The sequence below is a fragment of the Oryzias latipes genome, chromosome 2 (genome assembly GCF_053564925.1).
Source record: "Oryzias latipes strain Hd-rR chromosome 2, Olatipes_Hd-rR_3.1".
In the NCBI taxonomy this organism is placed as follows: domain Eukaryota; kingdom Metazoa; phylum Chordata; class Actinopteri; order Beloniformes; family Adrianichthyidae; genus Oryzias; species Oryzias latipes.
The window spans coordinates 37,491,782-37,515,533 of NC_136238.1; the positions used below are offsets into that span (position 1 = coordinate 37,491,782).

Genomic DNA, 23,752 nt, shown 5'->3' on the forward strand with positions numbered 1-23,752 from the left:
ACAAACTTGTGAAAGAAAGTAAACAGTTCAGTTCAACATTAGATATTTCTGCTCAGCAGATGGTGAACATTAGTCCAATAAAAACAGGAAAAACAGTTGTTCTGGAGTGTGATTCTGATTTTTAGATAAATGTGATATTTTTCACAGATATTAAAAAGAAAAATGCTTCAGTCTCCATTTAGTCTAAAAGTTTAAACATTTATTCTCCTTAAAAGTCATTTTATGCTCACGTCTTTGAATAAATACATGTTTCACAGTGAATGCAGTCCTTCATATTTAAAGTTCCATGCAAATTTGGAACCAATAGTGTAGAACATTAATTAATTTACCCTTGAACTTTTTTGGAACAGAGTCCAGCTTTGGAACCAGCAGAGAAGCAACAAACAGCAGAATCCCACACTGTGGGAAAGACTCCACACTTCTGACTGATGTTCACGTCCACTTTATTCTTCACAGTAAAGATTGGAACAGAACACTGAGAACCAAAAGAACAGAGGAACAGTTCTAATGTTTACTAGAAAACAGGAATCACCAGACACAAACACCAGTCTGGTTCTTTATCCGCATCTTCCTTCATACATTTTTAGGAAAATCCTTTCCTCACTAAATGGTAGGGATGCGGTTCTACTAAGACTGTGGATCGTTCCTTAGGTGGCGATCCGATTCAATTCATGAATCAAGCTCAACGGCTCACAGATCGAACCACGATTCTTGCTTTTTAATAGAATATGTCTGTACAGTCACTATAGGTGTGTATTTTTACAGGATGTATAAAAAAGTTTAAATTATATGAAATAAATCAGCATCATTTTGAACCGAAGATCAAAATCAACAAAAGTGATACAAACACAAAGATTTATATAGAAAGAAAGAAATGGGGTTTGTAACTTCAAACAAGTTTCCATCAACATTCTGGTTACGTTCAGCAGTATCATAAACAAAAAAACATAAACATAATTGTTGTCACGTTGCACGGTGTTGCAGTGGTTAGGTTGGTCTAAATTGTCCCTAGATGTGAATGTGAGAGTGCATGGGCCCTGTGACAGACTGGATGCAGGATGTCCCCTGCCTTCATGACCCCAAAAGGGAACAAACACCTTAGAAGATGATTCACATGAAAATGTTCTCCACAGTTTTTCCATCCTCAAAGTTCTGCAACACTTTATGTTTTAAATCATTGCATATTGAAGCCGCTTTTCTGCGCTGCAGAATTTGCTGATTCATGGTGATTCCATTAGTTAGTGGATTTAAAAGAAAATCTGTTTTCACTCAATGGTTACTACTTCACATGCCTTGACAAATTAAAAACTGAAGTCCCTTCTTTTAGCCTAAAACAACAATGAAAATATAACAAAAAAAAAATCAAAGATGTTTACAAAACATTTTCTCATAATAATGTACACACTTTGACAACATAAACATTGTCTTATCACAAAATACAACAACGGTCAACTAAAAAAGTTTTGTCTAAAGTAATAAAAAGCAATGGCAGGACAAAATGCAGTTAATGCCTCCTTTGAACTGAATTACTACATCAATGCTCTGTGTCATTGAGGCCACCAGATTGGGGGGGTGCACATGTAATGAAAGCTCAGGCTGATTTAACAGCAGACTTCAAGTCGTCTTTATCATTAGACCTGGTGTTTCATCTTCCTCTTGTTAACAGATCATAGATTTTATTCATTGGATTCAGCTCAGAGAACTTTACTGGTTGATCAAACAGTAACATCATAGTCTTTGAAAAAGATTTAGGCAATTTTGGCAATGTGGGAAAGTGCCGAGTACAATCAGTCCACCAGTCTGACTGAGATAATTTACCCCTCCAATACCAAAGCAGTCGCTGGCAGGAAGCACACAACACACTTTGTAACCCTTGTGCTATTTTAGATGACCCCCCCCTTACATTGACGTGTTCTCCCTACAATGACAAAGGTGGATAAAGGTGGAAAGATTTAATGTAATCCATGGAAACCAGTGAAGATCACAAATCATTGAAGAAAAAAGGTTCAGAGCACTGTCTAGTGGGTCTAGATGACCCAACTCCCAACGTTAACATGCCTAGGATAGCACAAGGGTTAAACATGATCACTAAATGTTTTTGACGTAAACATTTGTTAGAATGTCCTTTTTTTCTAGACAAAGAACGTTGTTTTATTTAAACCCATACAACAAATTCACTAAATTAAACTAAGGCTTGAAATATTCCAACAGTTTTCCTTTTTAAGTATAAAAAGGATAAAGTTCTTTCTTTTAAAAACAAAAAAAAAAAAAACGACCAAATGGCATTTACACAATATTTTCCCATATACTGTACAAGTTTTCTGCTCTAAGTTTTTCTGTTTTTGAAGTTGAGATTTTTCTCTAAATCCTTTATATTTTCTTTTCGTTACAAAAGAAAAGCTTCTCACCTGTGTGTTTTCTAATGTATTTTACTAAATTACATTTATGACTGAGCCATTTATCAGTCATAAAAACTATCTCTCACCTGTATGAGTTTTCATGTGTGTTTTTAGAAGAGGTATTCGACTAAAACTGGCATCACATTTATTGCAAGGGAAAGGCTTTTCTCCTGTGTGAGTTCTCATGTGTGATTTGAGATTAGATATTTGATTAAAACTTATTTTACATTCTTTACAAGTAAAAGGCTTCTCTCCTGTGTGAGTTCTCATGTGTGTTTTGAGACTAGATCTGTGACTAAAACCTTTATCACATTCTTTACAAGAAAAAGGCTTTTCTCCTGTGTGAGTTCTCATGTGTGATTTGAGAAAAGATATACAACTAAAACTTGTATCACATTCTTTACAAGTAAAAGGCTTTTCTCCTGTGTGAGTTCTCATGTGTCTTTTGAAATTTGATTTTTCACTAAAACTTTTATCACATTCTTTACAAGTAAAAGGCTTTTCTCCTGTGTGAGTTCTCATGTGTACTTTGAGATGAGATGTATTACCAAAATATTTTTTACATTCTTGACAAGAAAAAGGCTTTTCTCCTGTGTGAATTCTCATGTGTGCTTTAAGATGAGATATTTGACTAAAACTTCTTTTACATTCTTGACAAGAAAAAGGCTTTTCTCCTGTGTGAGTTCTCATGTGTATTTTGAGATTAGATGAATCACTAAAACTTGTATCACATTCTTCACAAGAAAAAGGCTTTTCTCCTGTGTGAGTTCTCATGTGTGTTTTGAGAGTAAATATACGACTAAAACTTGTATCACATTCTTTACAAGTAAAAGGCTTTTCTCCTGTGTGAGTTCTCATGTGTGAGTTGAGACTAGATATTTGACTAAAACTTTTTTTACATTCTTTACAAGAAAAAGGCTTTTCTCCTGTGTGAGTTCTCATGTGTATTTTGAGTTTTGATTTTTCACTAAAACTTGTATCACATTCTTTACAAGTAAAAGGCTTTTCTCCTGTATGAGTTCTCATGTGTGAATTGAGATTAGATATTTGACTAAAACTTTTTTTACATTCTTTACAAGAGAAAGGCTTCTCTCCTGTGTGAGTTCTCATGTGTACTTTGAGATGAGATATACGACTAAAACTTGTATCACATTCTTTACAAGTAAAAGGCTTTTCTCCTGTGTGAGTTCTCATGTGTGTTTTGAGATCACATATTTGACTAAAACTTTTTTTACATTCTTTACAAGTAAAAGTTTTTTTTCCTGTGTGCATTCTCATGTGTGTTTTCAGACTAGACATTTGACTAAATCTTGAATCACATTCTTTACACGTAAAGGGCTTTTCACCTGTATGAGTTGTCCTGTGTTTTTTGAGATTAGATTTATAACTAAAACTTTTTTCACAGTTTTTACAAGAAAATGTTTTCTTTCCTGCATGAGTTTTCATGTGAAATTTCAACTGAGGCCGCCCACTAAACTTTTTACCACATTTTTTACATGCACAATATCTTTCATCAGACCCATTTTGGACATAACTTCTGTCTCTTCTCTTCCTCTGGTCTCTGTTCTGTGGGTCTGTCTCTTCATCTGTAGTTGATGTTGATTCTGTCTCTTCATCAGTAGTTGATGTTGATTCTTCATGTCGGTTTCCTTCTTCATCCTGACTATCAGTTACATTAAAGCTCTGCGGATTGTTTAGATCTGCTTCAACGTTCTCATCTTCCTCAAAAGTAGGAATCTCCATCAAGGTATCAGTCTCCTGCTTCAGATAAATCTGATCTTCATCCTGACTGATGCAGAGTTCCCCTGGTTCCTCTTTAATCTGTGATGGTTCTGGTTCCTCTTTAATCTGTTGAAGTTGTTGCTCTCCTTGTTCCTCTTCAGTTTGTGGAGGATCTGGTTCCTCATGATCCACTCTGAAGTTCTTCTGCTGATTTTTTATATCTGCTTCACTTTTCTCATCTTCTTCATAAGTAGGAAACTCCATCAAGGTATAAGTCTCCTGCTTCAGATCAAGCTGATCTTCATCCTGACTGATGAAGACGTTCCCTGGTTCCTCTTTAATCTGTGGAGGTTCTGGTTCCTCCTGTACCTCTTTAATCAGTGAAGGATCTGGTTCCTTCTGTTGCTCTTCACTTTGAGCAGGTTCTGGTACCTTCTGTTGCATTCTTAAGTTTCTCTGCTGGTTGCAGAGATCTTCCTCTTCAGTCATCCAATGATGGGGGAGAACTGTAGGAATACAAACACAAGAAAAGGCCCTTTTATACTTTTAAACAAGTTTGTGTATTGACAAACACCAATAAAAGTCGAAATCTGCTCAGTCAGGAACCTTAGAGTTTAAATCTTTAAATATAAAATATGAAAAACTGTTCTTTCCAGGGGCGCTGGATGGGCTGCCCATCTGCACCTGGGGCTGGGATCACTCCTTCCCTGGCTCTGGGACGGGGCGGGGCAACCCTCTTGGGGCCCGCGGTTGCTCTGGGTGACATCCACCAGGTCTGCGGGGTCTGGCCGGGGGCTTTGTTGGACCTGTCCTGTGGGGGGGCTGTCTGGAGGAGGGGGCGGGGGTCTACCAGCTGTCCCCAACTTACACTCGTCTTCATATAATCCCTTATTAGGGTGATGGGGGGGGGGGGGTGTTCAGCCTGCGTTGCACCTTGGGGGGAGGATCTACTTGGCAGTGGTCCCCCTCCCGTGGTTGCCGTATGGAATTGCCCCCCCCCCTTCAAATCAAATCAAATCAAATCAAACTTTATTTATAAAGCACTTTTCATATATAAATATAACACAAAGTGCTTTACATTAAAACACAACAAAATATAAAAACAAGCATTGACGATTTAAAAATAAATAAATAAATGGGGCCCCCCTCCCCGTACCTAGCCCCCCACTCCTTTCACACCTCCCACCCCCTAAGTGATGGCAAAGGACAATGTGAGCTGAGCACAAAAAGAGGATGCTGGAAACGCTAATAATTGGAACCTCCCCCTCCGTGAACAGCGGCATAGACAGCCAAATGCAGCTTCACAGGCGGGGACCGCTCCACCACAGCTAAGTGGTGATGCAGGTCCCCATCTAGAGCTGCAGTGGCTGAACAGCAGCCGACCCAGAAGGAGGGGTTCCAGCTGAGGAAGCACCGGAAATAAAAATGAATAAAAATGAGAATAAACAAGTAAAAATATTGATAAAAACAATAAAACATTAAAATAAGGTAAATTAAAATAACGCGTTAAAATCAGATTCAAGTTCATAAAACAAGATAAAATGGATAGATAAATAAATAAAATAAAAAGTACATATAAATAAATAAATAACTGAATAAATACATAAAAGTAGTAAAAAATTAGCTAAAAGCCAGGTTAAAAAGATGGGTCTTGAGCCTTTTCTTAAAAGCATTAATGCTCTCTGCGGCTCTCAGGTCCTCCGGCAGACTGTTCCATAAACGGGGGCCATAGTGCTGAAATGCAGCCTCTCCATAGGTTTTACTTTTTACAGTTGGAATGGTTAACAGACCAGTGCCAGAGGATCTCAGGGTCCGCGAGGGTTCATACTTCACTAAAAGATCTGATAAATAAGAAGGCGCAAGACCGTTAAGACATTTAAAAACTGTTAAAAGTATCTTAAAATCAATCCTGAAGCATATGGGGAGCCAATGCAGGGATTTCAAAATTGGGGTGATGTGAGCCCGCCTCCTGGTCTTTGTAAGAACTCGTGCAGCAGAGTTCTGGAGAAGTTGAAGGTTCCTAATGTTGGTTTTTGGAAGACCAGAAAGCAGGGCGTTACAGTAATCAACTTTACTCATGATAAAAGCATGCATTAGCATCTCCATATTAGCAAGAGAGAGTAGTGGGCGGACTCTAGCCAGATTTTTGAGATGATAAAAACCAGTTTTAACCACCTGTTTTATATGGGGGATAAAAGTTAGCTTAGAGTCGAAGATAACACCCAGGTTTCTGACTGTTTCTGAATGACTTAATGAAAGTTCCTGTAGCTTCAGAAACTGTTTCTCCCTCTTGGCTTCAGGACCGATAACTAAAATTTCCGTTTTGTCCTGGTTGAGCTGCAGAAAATTATTTTCCATCCATAATTTTACATCTAAAATACAGTTAAAAAGTGCTTCTATTGGTCTTGTGTCATCAGGAGACCTAGCTATGTACAGCTGGGTATCATCAGCATAGCTATGAAAGCTGATGTTGTGGCTCCTGATGACATTCCCCAGAGGAAGCATGTAAATGTTAAAAAGCAAGGGGCCAAGGATGGAACCTTGAGGCACACCACAATTAATTTCATGGACCCCAGAGAAGTGCGTGTCCATGCTTACCATAAAGTTTCTCTCCATGAGATACGATTCGAACCACTTGAGAACAGTCCCTGAAAGGCCAAGACTTTTAAGTCTGTTTACAAGGATCAGGTGATCAACAGTATCAAAAGCTGCGCTTAGATCTAGTAGAACTAGTACTGAGATCTGACCTGAATCCAAGGCACATCTGACATCATTAACGATTTTTAACAAGGCTGTCTCTGTGCTGTGGTTCGTCCTAAAGCCAGACTGGTTTATCTCAAAAATGTTGTTTTGAGAGAGAAACTCATTCAGCTGAATAAAAACAAGTTTTTCTAAAACCTTACTTAAAAATGGCAAGTTGGACACAGGTCTGTAGTTATTAAAAATTGAAGGGTCTGAATTAGTTTTCTTGAGTAACGGTTTCACCACTGCCGTTTTAAAGGCAGCAGGAAAAATACCCGTCTGTAGAGAGGAGTTCATGATATTTAAAATCTCACTCTCAAAAGACCCGTAAAAGGATTTAAAAAGTGATGTAGGGATGGGATCTAAAAAACAAGTTGTTGGATTAACTTGGGAGAAAACTCGACCAAGTGTTGCAGCTTCAACCAGGTCAAAACTGTCCAGTGCTTCCTCAGGTAACATCAAGCCAACATAACCAATAGAGAGGCTTTTCTGTTCTTTTATGATGTTAGATCTGACAGAATCGATCTTGCTCCTGAAGTGGTCTGCAAAGTCCTCACACAATGAGGCGGAGGCTGGCATTGGGTTTTTGTTTGCATTTGAGTTGATCAGGGACTCAATTGTGGTGAAAAGGACTCTGGGGTTATTCTTATTTACAGAAATGATGTTAGCAAAATATGAATTTCTGGTCTGTTTTACGGTTTGATTATATAGTTTTAGCTGGTTTTGGTATAATTGATAGTTTATTTCAAGTTTGTGTTTTCTCCAAAGTCTTTCGGCAGATCTACAACGTCTCTTCAATTGTTTAATTTCTTCAGTTCTCCAAGGGGGTGTGGCTTTGGTTCTTATCTTTTTAGACGTTAGTGGAGCTACTGAGTCGAGACTGGATTTTAATTTACTGTTAAAATTTTCAACGAGTAGATCACAGGGGGCCGGCAAGACAGGTGGAGAGTGGGAGCGAACAGATGTAATAAACTTTTCGACCACTTCAGGAGTCAAGTAGCGTTTCTTCACCGTTCTCACAGAGGTCTCTTGCTTTATAAAACCAGTGATGTTAAAAAGCACACAGTAATGGTCAGATACAGCCAGATCCACAACAGCGGACACACTGGTAGGTAAACCATGACTGATGACAAGGTCAAGAGTCAGTTTTATTTGCACCGTAGACATGTAGGGCCCTTAGTAAGGGGGGGTGCTTGGACATCACCGCCAGCAAGTAGCAGATGTCCTTTAGGTCCTACCTGCCAATTTTAACTGCACTGTAGACATTTAGGGCCCTTGGTGGGGAGGGTGATGGGACATCACTGTGAGTAAATGTGGACGAGCTTGGTCGGGCCATGTTTACAACATGTTTACAAAACCCCTCGTGTGGACCCCCTCTACTCCTGGATGTCTTCCTCCTGAGCGGGGGCGGCTGACCCCTCGCCTTGCTCCTTCATGGACCAACCGTGGGCCAGGTGGGTGGTTGCATGGAGCACGGGGCGGGTCTCCCTTGGGGGGCCCTGACTCGTACCTGGGGTTCGGGCGGTAGGATGACCAGAACTCTTGGGGTGATGATGACGTGCTCGTCTGGGGCTGTGGGCACTCTTCTGGGGCGGGGCCCTGCGTTGGGCCCTCGCTGCGTGGCGGGGGGCTGCTCTCCTGGTTGAGCTGGAGCTGCACTCTCTGTCTCCCCCCCCATGCCTCCCTGCTCTCTGGCTTTGGGGGCCCCGTGGGCTGTGGTGTCAAATTAGCGCCTAAAGTATTGCGCATCAAAACAGTAAAACCGCGCGTCAAAACCCCAAATCTGTGAATCAAAATCCATAAATTGAGAACCAAAACCCACAATTTGCAACCAAAAGCCATTCCCCAAAGCACAATCCTATTTCTCAGCTGCCAATTTGTTTTCTCGTCATTCTGAAATCCTGTTTTTGAGTTGCAGTTTTATTTTGAAATTATCTTTTTGAGTTGCACTTTTATTTTTTGCGGCTTTGATTCTAAAACCTGTTGACACGTAAAAACAGACGGGACATCCCTGATATCCAAAAGCTCATTGGCTGCCGAATAACACCGAGTCTTACGTCAACAGACCAGTTTAGAATGTGCCGGTAAGTTTTTTATGTTTTTCATATCTTTTACTATATTAAATGATCAAACTTGTACTTTATTTAACCAGAGGACACCAGCACAGCCAGATGAGGAGCTCCACCAGTAGCTGCTAGTGAAAAAAGATGTCAGAAAGTTAGATATTGCATGACAAACTATCACCATTGTTCTCCTGTGTTAGCATGCTAGCTCAATGCTAGCAGGGTTTCCAGCTCTTTCCATGACTTTTATGGATTAAACAAAGTCGAGTTTTTACCACAGTGTCAGTATCAGTCATGTAAACCTGGGAATAATTGCCCGTGAATTGTCACTAGGGTTAATCAAATAAGTTATAACCTATAAGGTTTCTCAATGTTTTTCAGGGTTTACAGACAGAGGGAATTAACAGAGCAATAATATTAGGGTTAGGGTTACGGTTAGAAAATGTATGCGTTTGCACTATGCAGACCGGCAGAATTCTGGTATGAGTGAATCAGAGCAGAGTAAATTGTAGCAGACCAGCAAAACGTGCTTTATTCCCCTTAAAATTATTCCAGTATTAGACATCAATAGAATTATTAGTTTCTTTTTAATTAGGTGGTGATTTTAAAATGGACAATTCCTGTATGTCTGTTGTTTTCTATAAGGACCGTTGTTATGCATGCCATAACAAAAAAGGCAGGAATTCTGAGGCAGCTAAGACGTGGATGTCTACAACTTCTTGGAGGTAAAGAAAACAATTTTAATCTTAATTTTTCTCTTCTTTTTTGGGTTAATTAACTTTGCTGTCTTTGTTTCTTTCCAGATGCAGGCCTTAAAGACGTCCCTGGTGTGATGCAAAGGCTGTCCAGCAGGCTCACAGACATCTCCTGTTAACTGAAAGAGAAGCATTTAAAATAGTTGTCCATTTTGACCATGATTGCATTGACAACATGCCCAGGCACACTGTCTGCTTCCCATTTCTCAGTGCCTGCACGAAAACAGTGACTCTTCCACCTCAAGTCTTTTGAGGAGTTTTAAAAACATTTATTTTAATTTCTCAGAATTGTGGTTCAGAATTTCACAGAATCTAATACACTTGACTCTGTGTTTCAAAGATATCTGCAAAACCATAAATCAGTCTTCTGTACAAAACACATTTAATGGTCAAACATTAAAAAGTGAAGCATTACAAAATACCAGTGGTGATTATTAGCCATTTCTTTTCTTAAGGGGGCCAGTATTTTGTAAGGCAGATGAGATCTGTTCACATTGTTAGTTTTTGTTACATCCTGCTGAGATGACATGCATAGATCAGTACATAAATGTTAATGTCTTGGCCATGGTTTTCCGATGTCCCACAAGGGTTGAACAGGTCTGAGAGGAGAGAAGACAAGCCACAGAGGGAACAACAACTCCAACAGTTTCCTGCTCTGCCTGGTTTAAGTTAGACTGTCGTCCAATGTCCACAGCATCCTGCACACAAAGAAAAATGTATTTAAGACAGTTAAAATGAGAATATATATATACACACACACACACCTTAAATCAGGGGTCGGGAACCTTTTTGGCCAAGAGAGCCATAAACGCCACATATTTTAAAAATGTAATTTCGAAAGAGCCATACAATAATGTAGTGTCCCTTTCCCACACTGAGGCACGGAGACGTAACCTCTTTTAAGGTTCTTTATTCTGGTTACTGTAGACCGCAACAAACACCGTACAATAAATTCAGCTCCTGAATCTCTCCCGCTGAGACGAGAGCGCTTCTCCCAACTTTATATTTCCCTGCTCCCGCTCCGCCCTTCCATTTCCCTTATTCGGCCCATAGCTGAACCCCATTGGTCCAAATTACCTAACAACAGGCTGAGCGACAGGACTGAGAGCCAATCAGATCTCTGCTTGATGCGTTCAATGAACCCCAGAACTTTTAACGCGGCCCAACAGCCACCCAGTCCAAGTCAGTATGCAACGATATGTTTAAAACTAAATATACAAATGAATATGTGTATTTGATGTAATTTCAACATTTTTAAAGTACAATAAGTCTGTGGATTATTTTTAATAACATTGTTGGGCTGTTGCTAATAAATGATGAGTATTTCTCGTGGTAGTTTTGCTGATGGTCTAGTCTGGTTGGTTGATACGTGGTGAGTTTCTGCTTCGTTCAGGCGTTGAGACTTTAAACGTGATCGTAGGTCTGACTGTTCTGTAGATGTGAGAAAGACTGCTCACATGCAGACGGGGGAGCCAAACACACACTCACACGCTGCAGTGAGTGACGGGCTGCGGGTTTTACGTTTTTACAATCCCAGCGCGATTCACCTGCTGCCTGTCCCCACAACGCTCCACCCCCACCCTCTGCTTTCTCCCTCACACATCCCGTCCCCGCATCTGCGCACTCTTTCTCAGAGACGGTAGCGCACAGTTTTAGGCACGGCAATTCACAGGTTTCCGGCTGGTAGAAACTTTGTCAAATAAAAGATAATAGTAAACTGATAATGCTGGCGCAGATTTTTCTCTCCAAGCATCAATACTACTGCGCGCCTCTGGCATCGCATCGCGCCCGAGAAGGACTGGTCTAATGAAAAAAAAAAAAAGAGTTTAATTAAAGATTTGTCTGCGAGCCACATGTGACCATCAAAAGAGCCATATATGGCTCGCGAGCCATAGGTTCCCGACCCCTGCCTTAAATGATACTCAGTAGCTGCATATTGTGAGAGTTAACTTCCTGTGTTAACCTGCAATCTTTAAAGTTGAGAATAAAATGGTTTGGGAATACAGTTCAGAATCAGAAAAACTTTATTGATCCCACACGTGGGAAATTTGTTCTGGTACCTCAAATAAATAATGTGTTTCTGAATCATAATTTTACTTTTATTATTTGAAATAGGGATGAACTTGATCCCAAACTAGGAAAGGTGTCACTTTCTTACAGCAATATGTTGCTTTGATCAATCAATCTGTAATCCCTAAAGATATATTGAGAAACCTTTTAAATTATACATGAATGTGCTTCTTGAAATTTTTTTTTGATTAATCCTAGAGACAATTCACGGGCAATTATTCCCAGGTTTACATGACCGATCCTGACACTGTGGTAAAGAAAATCGACTTTGTTTAATCCATAAAAGTCATGAAAAGAGCTGGAAACCCTGCTAGCATTGAGCTAGCTAGCATGCTAACACGGGAGAACAATGGTGATAGTTTGTCATGCAACATCTAACTTTTTAACATCTTTTTTCACTAGCAGCTACTGGTGGAGCTCCTCATCTGACTGTGCTGGCGTCCTCTGGTTAAATAAAGTACAAGTTTGATCATTAGTATAGTAAAAGATTTGAAAAACATGAAAAACTTACCGGCACATTCTAAACCTGAAACCCTCTAAAATCTGTCAAACACAACAGAAGACAGTATTCTTTTCTACGTCGCAGTTCATCTTTACCGGTTTAGCTCGTTCTTTTAGAGCGATTATGCTGCGTTTTTAAACAGCACCCTGTTCTGTGTCCTGATTGGCTGGAGACCCTGTCACTCAATCTCCTCAGTCCGTGCCATGTCTCCTGTACAGAAACGCAGAGCTCTTCAGATCTACAGAAATCTTTGATCCATCAGATCTTTTTTTTCCTTCTAAGATCCTGGACTTAATTTCCATGAAAGTTTGAGATTTCAAACAAGAGAAAATGATGAAAATGTTCATGTCTGTCTGAGAAAAGGGTATGTAGTGTAGAAAATGTATGTTTTAATATCTTATTCTTTATTATATTGCAGTTTTGTCTTTAGTGTAAAGTGAACTCATTTTGAACTCATCAGGACTTATTCTCCAGTGACCTTCACTTGTGCTTTGTAGTTGCAGCAGCAACTAGGACTTCTTTGTGCAAATCTAGGAGTTTCCAGAGACGCAATAAATATGTCATGGACTACATTTCTACTATCTGGGTTGAACATCTTATCTTTGGGAAAGTGTTCAGATTCGTGTTCTCATGTGGAGGATGAAGCTGACCTCTGATCTCGTTCCGGTGATGGAGTATTCATTTGGCTGGTATGATTTATTTTGGACCAGATGAGGACTCCTTTTGATCATGGATTGGGTGCGCCGGTGGAATGCCTCCACCCCTGGAAAGGCGGAGCGGATCCGGAGTTGGCAACCTTCAGCTATTGGCCCGTGGAAGCACGAGGGATACCGGCTGACGAATCAGAGCGACCAGGGGCGGAGGATCAGCGGCCATGATCTTTCCGGAAGGCGGAGATTCAAACACATCTTAAAAAGACTGTTTTCAAACTTTTCCTTTGTTCTTAGGAAAATCTACGAGTAATTCGCATGTAACTTGTGCGTCAGTAGATCTTTACTTGAGAATCCAGATATATCTGCATTAATGTTTAATCTGTGCTCTAGAACTATTGTCAGGGAAATAAACTTTGTGTATTTTTAATCCGGTTGAATCCTTGTTTGCTTTACCACTCTCGACTATCGAACATGCATCTACGGAAAGAACTGAAAAGCGGGAGATTTCTTTCCTAAAGTAGGCAGTGAGGAGTTTTACTGCTATAAACTTCTGTAATCAGACTTCTTGGATTTCAGCGATCATGGTTATTTTTAGAACAAAACTCTTGCAATAAACGAGCAAACTCTGTACTGGTGAAAAGGTAACGCAGATATATGATTAGCTGCAGCAGAACATGTAGAAATTTTCTTTTTCATAATTACTGGATGAGGAACAGATGCACAGGACACAGCGCAGCTGCGCAAATCGTGAGAAGTGACACAGCCCTGAAAGTCTCAGTGGAATTATGACGGGAGAGGATTGACTATCAGAAAACAAGTGAAGGGAGACCGAAGATCCAAAAAGTCATGCTGCTGATGCCCAAAATGGATGAACCCACGAGGTGCCAACAGTTCTCACATACAGCCGCCTTGATGGCAGTGATGCCAAGCTGCTCTTGGAAAAGTTTCATCAACCGGGAGGTGAAGTTAGTTCGCTGGTCTGTCAGAATTTCATCAGGTATTCCTACCCTGGAGAAAAACTGAATTAACACTCTCATGACTGCAGGAGCTGTAATGGTGTGAAGGGAAAAAGCTTCTAGGAACCGTGTAGCAGAATCACAAACCGCCAGGATGTACTCGTGACTAGGGATGGGTATCGTTAAAGTTTTAACGGTACTACTACTTTTATTGATACTGCTTATCGATCCGGCATTTTAACGGTACTCTTATCGATACTTTGTGAGGATGAAAAATAAACAAATAAATAACAAATTAAGAGCATAAACGGTTTTATTTCCTCATTATGCAACAGCATTGTTTTTTCACAAAACATTTTACTATATACATGACAGTGTTCCAATAAAAACATGGAATGCACGTTGATGTGCTAGACCAGAGTCGGCAACCTGAACCTCTCTAAGAGCCATTTGGATCAGTTTCCCACTGAGATGAAAGCACAGGGAGCCGCTACACTAGGGGTTTTTGCCGATATATAGTGATAGTTAATTTGGCCATACTTGTATTGATTAAAAATGCTGTCATGATATTTATTTAATTATCTGTATTCTTTATGAGAGTGATGTTTCCTTTGATCTTTTGTCCATTTTCCACAACATTGAATAGACTTTTCTGTCTGTCAAACACACAGAGTTAAGATGAGTGATATGATGGAAACAAATTCACTTTCATGCAGACTCCTTTGTCTTTATTGTCTTTAAATCCAGTAAACCCAATACATTATATTAATTTTATGGATGACAACTGTGAAGAAACTGGATTTTCTAGAAAGGACTGTATTGTATTAATTCGTAACCCCGTCAGTTTCTTGCACACAGAAATAATGAATAATGACTCAGAGGCAAAACTTAGCTTTTGTGGAGGTTTTACTTCGCACAAACACGAAGGGGACAGACAGATGAACATGGTGCATTCAAAGTCTGAACCAACGAGCTCAGGGATGGGCTTGGTATAAAAACCCTGCATTTGCATATTCAGAAGATCGTCAGATGGACCTTGTGTGAAAATCACGCCCACAGGTTAGTGCTGGAGAGAAGCTCCAAGGCTAAAGTGAAGATAAGTCTGAGGCCTGCTCAGCAGATCACACATGCACAGAAAAGAGGGAGTATGAGAAGGAACTTTTAGAACAATAGTTTGGCTGTGCTTTCTTCAAATGTAATATAATTTTGAGATGAAAATACATGCTCAGTGAATTAAGTTTAAACCATTAGTGTAATAAAAGTTAAAGGCAGTTTCTAACTATTCTTCACAACAACTATGTTTTAATAGGAAGCAGCAGCTGTTAGTTTGTTGCGGGTCTGGAATCATAAGCGGATGAGTCTAAGCCCCGCCTCTCTCCCGCATCGTATGGTCATTGTAGCAGCAAGGTGACAGGATAGTGGGGGCGCCCTGATGCAAATTTAATTCATTTTACGCGGAAATGGGTGGCGTTCACAGATGCAGACACGCCCCCTCCGTGTGCTTATGCTGCTTTCTTCCTTCTACCTGCTCGGTACCACCTGACGGTGTTAAAGGCACCACGACACTCTGAGGACGTGGTAGTTATTTTACAAAAACACAGAGAGCCGCCGCATTTTGGACCGTTAGCTCTTTCTGCCATCCTATAAATTTCGTAGCGTTCCTGTGTGTTGACTGACTTGGCGAGTTAAATATGGCAGATAAGGTTTATATCTTGTGGGACACAAAAAAGCGACTTCTCCTGTACCGATAGCAGAACCGTCGAGGTCAGATCTTAATGTGAGCGTGTGTGCTAAGAGCATGATGCCTGAGGTGGTTGGAACAACTAACCATCGGTGTTCACCTTCACTTGCACATAGAACATCATCAACAACAATAAACGGCACATTTCCCAAACATTTGTCACTTTCTGTCGTCACTTTGGCGAACAAAGGTTTTAAAGTTTGGTCTTCATTTTGTAAAGCTAGAATGTCAGCTGGTATTTCAAATGTTTCTGCTGCGGTTGGGATCTCAGGATCCGGCAACTTAATTTTTTTTCAAACCGTCTCTGGACTTTTTTTTTATGCATTTCTTTGCTCCCATCAAAGAAACTGTCATCCATGTGTGGCAGACTTTGCATAGCAGCTTTAGCCCAAGCCTTAGTAAACACACTAACAGCTAGCTCAGCTTAGCTTTAGCTGTTTCAGTAGCCTCATTTAATAAGTCCCTCAACATAAGTAAATCACACCCCAAAATCAAATTAACAAGGCAGGTTCTCTACCACCCCAGCAGTCAAAAGACATGATTGTTCATTTGTGGTCACAGTTATATCTGCTTTTGTGTAAAAATGTTTGTCACCATGTACACACACAACATTTGTTTGCCTGCCATAATCAAGTCCACCAAAAGGGATTAAACTCAGTTTGACCAAAGAAACAAAACTACCAGTGTCCAGCATAACAGTAACCTGCTGTCCATTCACAGTCACAGATTTGTCTTTGTCTGTGTGAACAGGCCCTGATCCTGCGACAGTCTGGGTGCATAGCAAGCACCTGTGAATTGGGCATACAGAGGCTTTGTGACCAATCTGCTGGCAATAGTAACACACAAGGTCCTTACCAACTGCTCCCTGGTGCTGGGTTGGTACCTTGTAGGGTTGGGCGATGTCCCCTAAATTGGCAGTTGACGATGTTTGCAGTCAACCATCGGGATGGACGATGATATCGTCGGGGGAGGGGGGGGGGGGGTTATTTTTTGTTATATAAATATTATTCATTATTTTACTTTATTACTTTATTTTATTTCCCAAATAATGACTCAACCACGATGATCCAGTCTAAACTGAGTGAAGTGACTTAAAAAAAATAAAAATAATAGAAAAGAAGTGGTCCGGTCCTGCGTTTGATTAGACCGGTGGAGCGAGCAACCGTGTCTCTAGCAGAGCAGACGGACTTACAGTTTTGTGTTTTAGGGTAAGTAAGGATGCTTTGTTACGTGTGGGAGACATGGGACTGTGATCCGTCCCGCAGCTCTACCTGAACGAGCAACCGGAATTTAGGAGAAGCGGGTCTCCCGGTAAAAGTGTGTGTCAGGGCAGAGCTCGGAGCGCTAGCTAACGCAGTGTGTAAGCTCCGAAGCAGAAAGGCCGCTCAGTCCTTAGAAACCGTTCAAACAATCAGGTGGATTTGTGTTTCCAGTCGTGTCCCGACCAATAATCCTTATCAATATTTCGCACATGTAACCGCGTCTTATGGTGTCGACTCGCGGCGTGGCGGGGGCACGATGGGGAGACACCATCGTGATGCCAGTCACCCATCACGATGGACGATGGTATCGTCCCTAGTACCTTGCGTTGGCTGATTGAAGTCTCTCCTTGCAGGTCTCGATGGAGCTGTTTGAATGGGATGACGCTGATCCCCACCCGACAGCCTTGTAGATGCCCCTTGTCGAGCATTAACGTACTGCAGCGCAAGCCGGGCAGCAGTGAGCCCATCCTCTGGTTCGTGCTCCTTTACCCACGTCCTCATGTCAGCTGGAAGCACACGCAGCAGCTGCTCCCGGATGACAATCACTCCGATCTGGTCCTTCGTGTGGATCCAGCAACGGTAGAGGCCCTTCAGTCGGTGGTACGTCTGAGTTGGATTCTCCCCAGATGGCACCACAACGGACCGGAACTGCTGGCGATAAGTCTCTGGCGAGATGTCAAATTTCACCAGGAGTGCGTGTTTCAGGTCTTTGTAGATGTGGGCTTGCTGTTCGTCAATTGCCATGTAGGCCTCCAACGCCTTTCCGGACAGCAGTGGCACCAGGCGACACAAAATCAACACAAAATCCTCCGGCGTCCGTGTCGCGCACTCAAGAAAACATGCAGCTTGTAATGGAAATGAATACAATGGAAATGAATAATTAGAACGCAGTAAAGTTGTCGTATTTCCTCGCGAGACGGAAACTTCTGTTTTAGAATGAGGATGTGTGTTTCTGAAAGCCTGCGCCTGTGTGTGTGTGGGTGTGTGTGTGAGTAAAGGGAGTCACGTGCAACAGAGGCAGTGAGAGCGCGTGCCGACGAGAGACAGTGACAGGTGTGGTGGGAGAGAGAAGGAGACAACAGTCTGAAAGAAAGAACGAACGTCTGAACACAGGACTAGCAGAAAAAGTAAATTATCAGCAAAGATAAATGTTTTTAATCTGTTTATTATAGTTCCAATCACGCCCCATATGCAAAACCTAAAAAATAAAAAAGGGGGCGGTGATGCGGTTATCGTCACAGCCCTAATGGTACCTCCATAAAAGACACAGAATTACCCATGGGGTCATGATGAACTTAGGTATGTCCTTTAATTGACATCACAGCTGTTTTCAAACCCATAGTCAGTCAGTCTGCTGATTTAATGGGAGACAAATAGTCACGTTGCTGTTTGGTGAAAAGGTGTGTACCACACTGAACATGGACAACAGAAAGCCAAGGAGAGAATTATCCCAGGTGTAACGCTTCTCAGATTATGGGACTAGACGCATTAATTAGAATTCGTCTCAGGGAGCCCAAGGTATGTAAATGAAAACAAGACAGCGATGAAAGTAAAATGCAATCGATTGTATTACAGAAAATAAAACATTTAAATACAGAAAAACAAAAAGGAACTTGGATATGGGTCTGAGTCCTATTAAATGGTTTCCAAAAGTCTATTGGTGATGATGTAGTTTAGGTTTGCTGCAGCTGAGGAGTTGTTATTGAGGGTGGAAGTATCAGGATCTCAGATTTGGGTAGCTCGCCATCAAGTTGTAGATCAAAGCATACATAACAAAAACCTGACCTAGAAAGGGTCAGAAAAAACAAATCAAGAATTGAACAAAAACAAACCACAGTCATTTCACTGGGTATACTGAAATAGATCAGATTAATAATCATTGTAGAAAGTAAAAACAAGAGAAACAATATTCTTATCAAAAATCACAGCTGTTTCAAATAGAATTCAAAGTGTGTACACAAGTCAAACAATTCCATATCAAGGTTCAAGGTAAGTGGATAAAAGTTTTAAATCAAAAATGTACTCTGAAGTTACAAATTAATTTTATTATCAAAGTAGAATAATTTTAAACAAATTAAACTTTCAAATTTCAAATGTTGCGCAACATGGTTTTTCATTCCATTATCTAATTCAAAGACAGTGGCAAGTTTGGCACTGGAAATAAAAGTAACTAAAACAGTTCAAAGTGTTCAATTAACACAAAAGAAGGAAAACGACTTAACAAAATTGCTTCGGCTTGAATTCAGCCAACAAATTAAAACAACCAAACAAGAACCATTAAATAAAACAAAGTCTCAAAGGTGAGGCAGCATTAGCTTAGCTCTGTGACTATGATAAAGCTTTTTTCTGTTTTCGGTGTCGCGACCGCAAAAACTCACCAATGAGCAGGTCTCTTTGGGGTTAGTTAGTGTCCAAAGGCAAATGCTGAGGTGTCCAATTATGTTCGTATTAAGAAAATGTTTTAGGCGTCATGGTGTGGCCACAGCAGCAGCAACAGCTGAGAGCAAGAAGCAGCCAACTGGAAGCAGGAAGTAGCAAGCAGCAAGCAGGAAGTGCACCAGCTGTCCAGGAACTTATATACACACCGGGCCTCTCATAATAAGGGCGGGGCCAGGTGTTCACAGTTAGTCTGATGGCTAGTCTGATGCCAAGGGGTTACACAGGACATTAGAAACAAAATTATAGACAAACACGGTAAAGGTAAAGGCTATAAAACCATCTCTAAGCAGCTTGAAGTTCCTGTGACGACAGTGACACATATTATCCAGAAGTTTAAGAACCACGGGACAGCAGCCAACCTCCCTGGACGATGGAAGAGGAACATTGATGACAAATTGAGGAGACGGATAGTTGGAACTGTATTCAAAGAGCCCAAAATAACCTCCAAAGATATTAAAGGTGAACTCCTAGATCAAGGTACATCAGTGTCAGATCGCACCACTCGTCTTTGTTTGAGCCAGAGTGGACTTTATGGGAGACGACCGAGGAGGACACCACTGTTGAAAGGAAATTATAAAAAAGCCAGACTGGAATTTGCAAAAATGCATGTTGACAAGCCACAAAGCTTCTGGGAAAATGTCCTTTGGACAGATGAGACTAAACTGGAGCTTTTTGGTAAGGCACATCCGCTCTATGTTGGTTGTTAAGAATAGTTAGAAACTCCCTTTTAAATTTTATTACACTAATGGTTCAAACTTAATTCATTATGAATGTATCATCTCAAAATTATATTCCTTTTGAAAACAGCACAACCAATCCATTTTTCTCATAGCATTCCTCCATCATCCTCCCTTTTTTATTTTTGTGTGTGCTGGTGTTTGTGTTCTGGTAAATGTCTGTGAGAGCCTCAGAGAGATCTGACACTTCAAGCATCTCGACCTCCGAGCACCTCGTCTGTAACAACCTGTGGGAGTGATTTTCACACCATTGTCCAGTGTATGATCTTCTGAATATGCAAATGCAGGGTTCTTATACCAAGTAGGGCTGTGACGATAACCGCATCACCGCGGTGATGAGGTCATCACTTCATCACCACACTTTTTTTATTTTTATTTTTAAAGTTCAGCATATCGTGCGTGATTGGAACTATAATAAACACAAACACATTCATCTTTGCTGATAATTTCCTTTTTCTGCTAGTCCTGTGTTCAGACTTTCCTTCTTTCCTTCAGACTATTCTCTCCTTCTCTCCCACCGCGCCCGTTACTAGCCGCGGTTACACGGGCAGAATATCTTGATCGGATCAATGGTCGGGTTAAAATTCACCCCTGCACATGGGCACAGAAACCTTTTTCCGATTAGAACAAACATTCCCATGGCTCAGACTTTCGGTCTGAATGAATAATTTGGGCATGCGCAGTAGTGTAAAATCACCCGGATGAGGAACTAGATCCTGTTGTAAACCAACCGCTGCCACAATCCGTGTGGTCAGTCAGGGCTCCAGACTAACTTTTTTCACTAGGAGCACAGTGGCCCCTAACTGAAAATTTTAGGGGCACAACCAGAAAATTTAGGGGCGCATACCGTAAATCAACATGCTAACCAGATCTACTAATTTCCACTGTATTATAAATACACTAAAAAAATAAATAAAGTAAATAAATACTTTAATTATAGATGCAAAAATTACAATCTGCTTTTTCAAATTCAGTGTCAGATTTTATTCTGCACTTTTGAAGATGCAACAAGAAGGTAAACTGACAGCAGCATCGCTGTCATGACAGAAAAAATAGTAAACAAAATACCATAAATTTAGAATAAAAAAAGTTTTTAGTAACAAGTGATTACCGTAGTAACCTTTCGGTCATTTCACAGTTAAGAACAATACTTAAATGTATGTAAACATTAGGGGATGGAAATTCATGTTGGCGACACCAAATAGGTGCAGCCAAGATGCACAATAATTTGAGATCACCCAGATGGACGTAACGCTGCACAGATCACCTGGTGTGAGACATATTTTTGTTTTTGCTCTAACATCACCTGTCAATCAAAACCAAAATATCACCAGAAAGGGGCGGAAGCAAGACCCCAACCTGACCAAACACAGCTGGAAATTTAGTACTGAACTGACTGAAAGCTGCCCTACAGACTACAAAACAATGCATTATGGGACATGCGTCCTGATGGGTTTTTGTAGTTCACTGATCAATTAAAATAATTTAAAATACCAACTGATTAAAAAAAGGCAACATACATTACAAAACATTGAAATAATTATAAAAGATGTAATATCACAGATCATACTTAGGGGGAGAGGCATAATTATTAAATTGAATGTTAAGGACAACTCCAACTTCCTGTTGCAGCTTCGCCTTCATGCCCCCCCCCCCCCCACCCCCCGGGCGCTGGTTCATCTCAAACACGTCTATCGTTGCATTTTCATAAGTTTCCTCCGTGAACCGCCACCTTAACGCAAAGGAGGAGTTCGAGAACTCGAGTGATCTCAGGAGTTAAGCTGTCTAAATCGTGTTGTCGCTCACACGTGTTTATGTTCGAGCCCCGTTAGTTGTCACGCATGTAGGTGTGGGACATTTATGCTCCTCAGCTGACCATCTCCCGCGGGAGCGGTGTGCTGTCGTTACAGCCGTGCATGAGAGCCGTGGTTTGCTTCGCGAGTTTGAGACCCCTGCTGTACACTCTGGCACTGGTACACTAGCCGCAGGTCGAAAGAACGAATCAATAGTTCGCTAGCTGTTCATAGCTCAGACGCACATATCAGGTTGTGATGATTTGTCTCCGTTTCCTTCCCACAGACGTTAACGCGCACTCGATTATCTCTAGGCCCCGCCCCTCCACATATTTTAGCCACTTGCAGTGACTTTCCCTATTCTTCTCACACGCATTGGCCGCCTCAGGCATCACTCAATGACATGCGAGTGTGCGCTCGCGTGTGCTCCAGTCTCACGAGTGTGTGTGTGTCTGTCTGCGTGCGTGTGGGCTCGCGTCTCATTGATGATTTCATTGCTCACTTCATTGATCATTGACGGGCCGCTTCCACGTTTAATGAATAAAAAAATACGGAGGGTGGGGGAGGCAAATTTACTGGTCGCGCATGTTCGACTGGATGTAAAATTCAGTCGCACAGTCTCAAATTTTGGTCGCAAAATGCGAGCAAATGGTCGCAGTCTGGAGCCCTGTCAGTGCTTTTTTGTGGAAGAAACAGAGCTGGAAGAAGGCTTAGGAAAGGCTAACACAGGCTAACAACATTAGCCTTGATGGACACAAAATCCAGGACCGTGCGAGAAACGCAGCAATCTGCATCTTAGCTGCACATAAATGTATGGGTATAATATCAGCCTTTATTTTTGTCGGGACACAACTGGAAAAACAAATCCACGTGATTGTTTGAACAGTTTCTAAGGACTGAGCGACATTTATTTCTGCTCTGAAAAGTTCACACAGACCGCCCCAAATCACTCTGTGAGCTAGCGGCCCGAGCTCTGTTCGGACACGGTTCCTCCTGAGTCCTGCAGCCGCTAACCCAGAGCGGCGGGACGGCTCGCATCCTCCCCCCCTCAGACACAAAATTATTAATCCAGCTGCTCTGCTCACATCCGGTGCCAGTGGACCGAGTGAGCGTCGGGGGCCACGAACCGCTCCTTCCCTGCATCTCCCTCGTGAGGGGTGTAAGAAAGGAGAGAGCCAGCGGGGCGAGAGCGGAGCGGCGCTTTTCACGGGGCCTCCGCAGAGCAGCTGGTGGTCCCGTATGCGCTCCAAAGCTTTCTCTCAGCGAAACACCATCTATGCATGACATAAACTAGAGCAGTAGTGACACACGATCGGAATGACCGTTTACATGCTCCACGATCGGATAAATGATCGGTATAACCCACCTATCTCGATCGGAAAGAAATTCTGATCCGAACGAGTCTGACCGGGGCAGAGTATTCCGAATGGCGCGTTTACATGACGCAGTTTCTTTCCGATCAGGCATTCATTCCGATTACTTTTGCCCATGTAAACGCGGCTACTGTCTGTTGTTGGCGCGCGCTCTGTGCTGAACGTGAGACGCGGCTCCCTTTACAGACACACAGGCGCGCGCTTTTAGAAGCACACATCCTCATTCTAAAACCGAAGTTTCCGTCTCGAGAGGAAATACGACAAATTTACTGCGTTCTAATTATTAATTTCCATTGTATTCATTTCCATTATAAGCTGCGTGCGTTCTGAAGTGCGCGACACGGCCGCCCGCCGGAGGATTTTGTGTTAGGGGCGGCTTATTACTGTTCTCCTTCACTCTGTAACACCAAACATGAACGCGCACTGTTAGATTTCCATGAATATCACTACATGTTTTGTTTGGGAACTATTTTGTGCAGCGCAACGTTACGTGTCTGTATAAACAAAGGTGGAGCCTTCTGCCCCGTGTTCTTCATGGGTGTCAG

At 41.5% G+C, this 23,752-nt stretch overlaps 2 protein-coding genes and 1 long non-coding RNA gene across 8 annotated transcripts in view; 1 reads left to right on the forward strand and 2 right to left on the reverse strand.

Moving 5' to 3' along the window:
* Positions 1-13,338, forward strand: part of LOC144987967 (uncharacterized) — a 31,664-nt gene extending 18,326 nt beyond the window's left edge. For both annotated transcript variants that reach the window (XM_078937893.1, XM_078937895.1), the window contains one exon: positions 12,964-13,338. In XM_078937893.1, coding sequence (XP_078794019.1) covers positions 12,964-12,980 — 17 coding nt within the window. In that variant the 3' untranslated portion in view covers positions 12,981-13,338. The remainder of the gene's footprint in view (positions 1-12,963) is intronic.
* LOC144986976 (uncharacterized) overlaps positions 427-23,752 on the reverse strand; it is a 117,209-nt gene continuing 93,883 nt past the window's right edge. For 2 of the 5 annotated variants that reach the window (XM_078935722.1, XM_078935727.1), the window contains exon 2: positions 427-4,627. In XM_078935722.1, coding sequence (XP_078791848.1) covers positions 2,475-4,627 — 2,153 coding nt within the window. In that variant the 3' untranslated portion in view covers positions 427-2,474. Of the gene's footprint in view, positions 4,628-4,805; positions 5,099-23,752 lie in introns of those variants that run through there. The other 3 variants (XM_078935724.1, XM_078935735.1, XM_078935717.1) reach the window with 3 other exon arrangements.
* LOC144988470 (uncharacterized) lies at positions 18,416-23,509 on the reverse strand. The gene is made up of 2 exons (XR_013652404.1): positions 19,244-23,509; positions 18,416-18,650 (listed from the first exon to the last, which is right to left on the reverse strand). It is a non-coding gene; the product is annotated as an uncharacterized LOC144988470 (long non-coding RNA).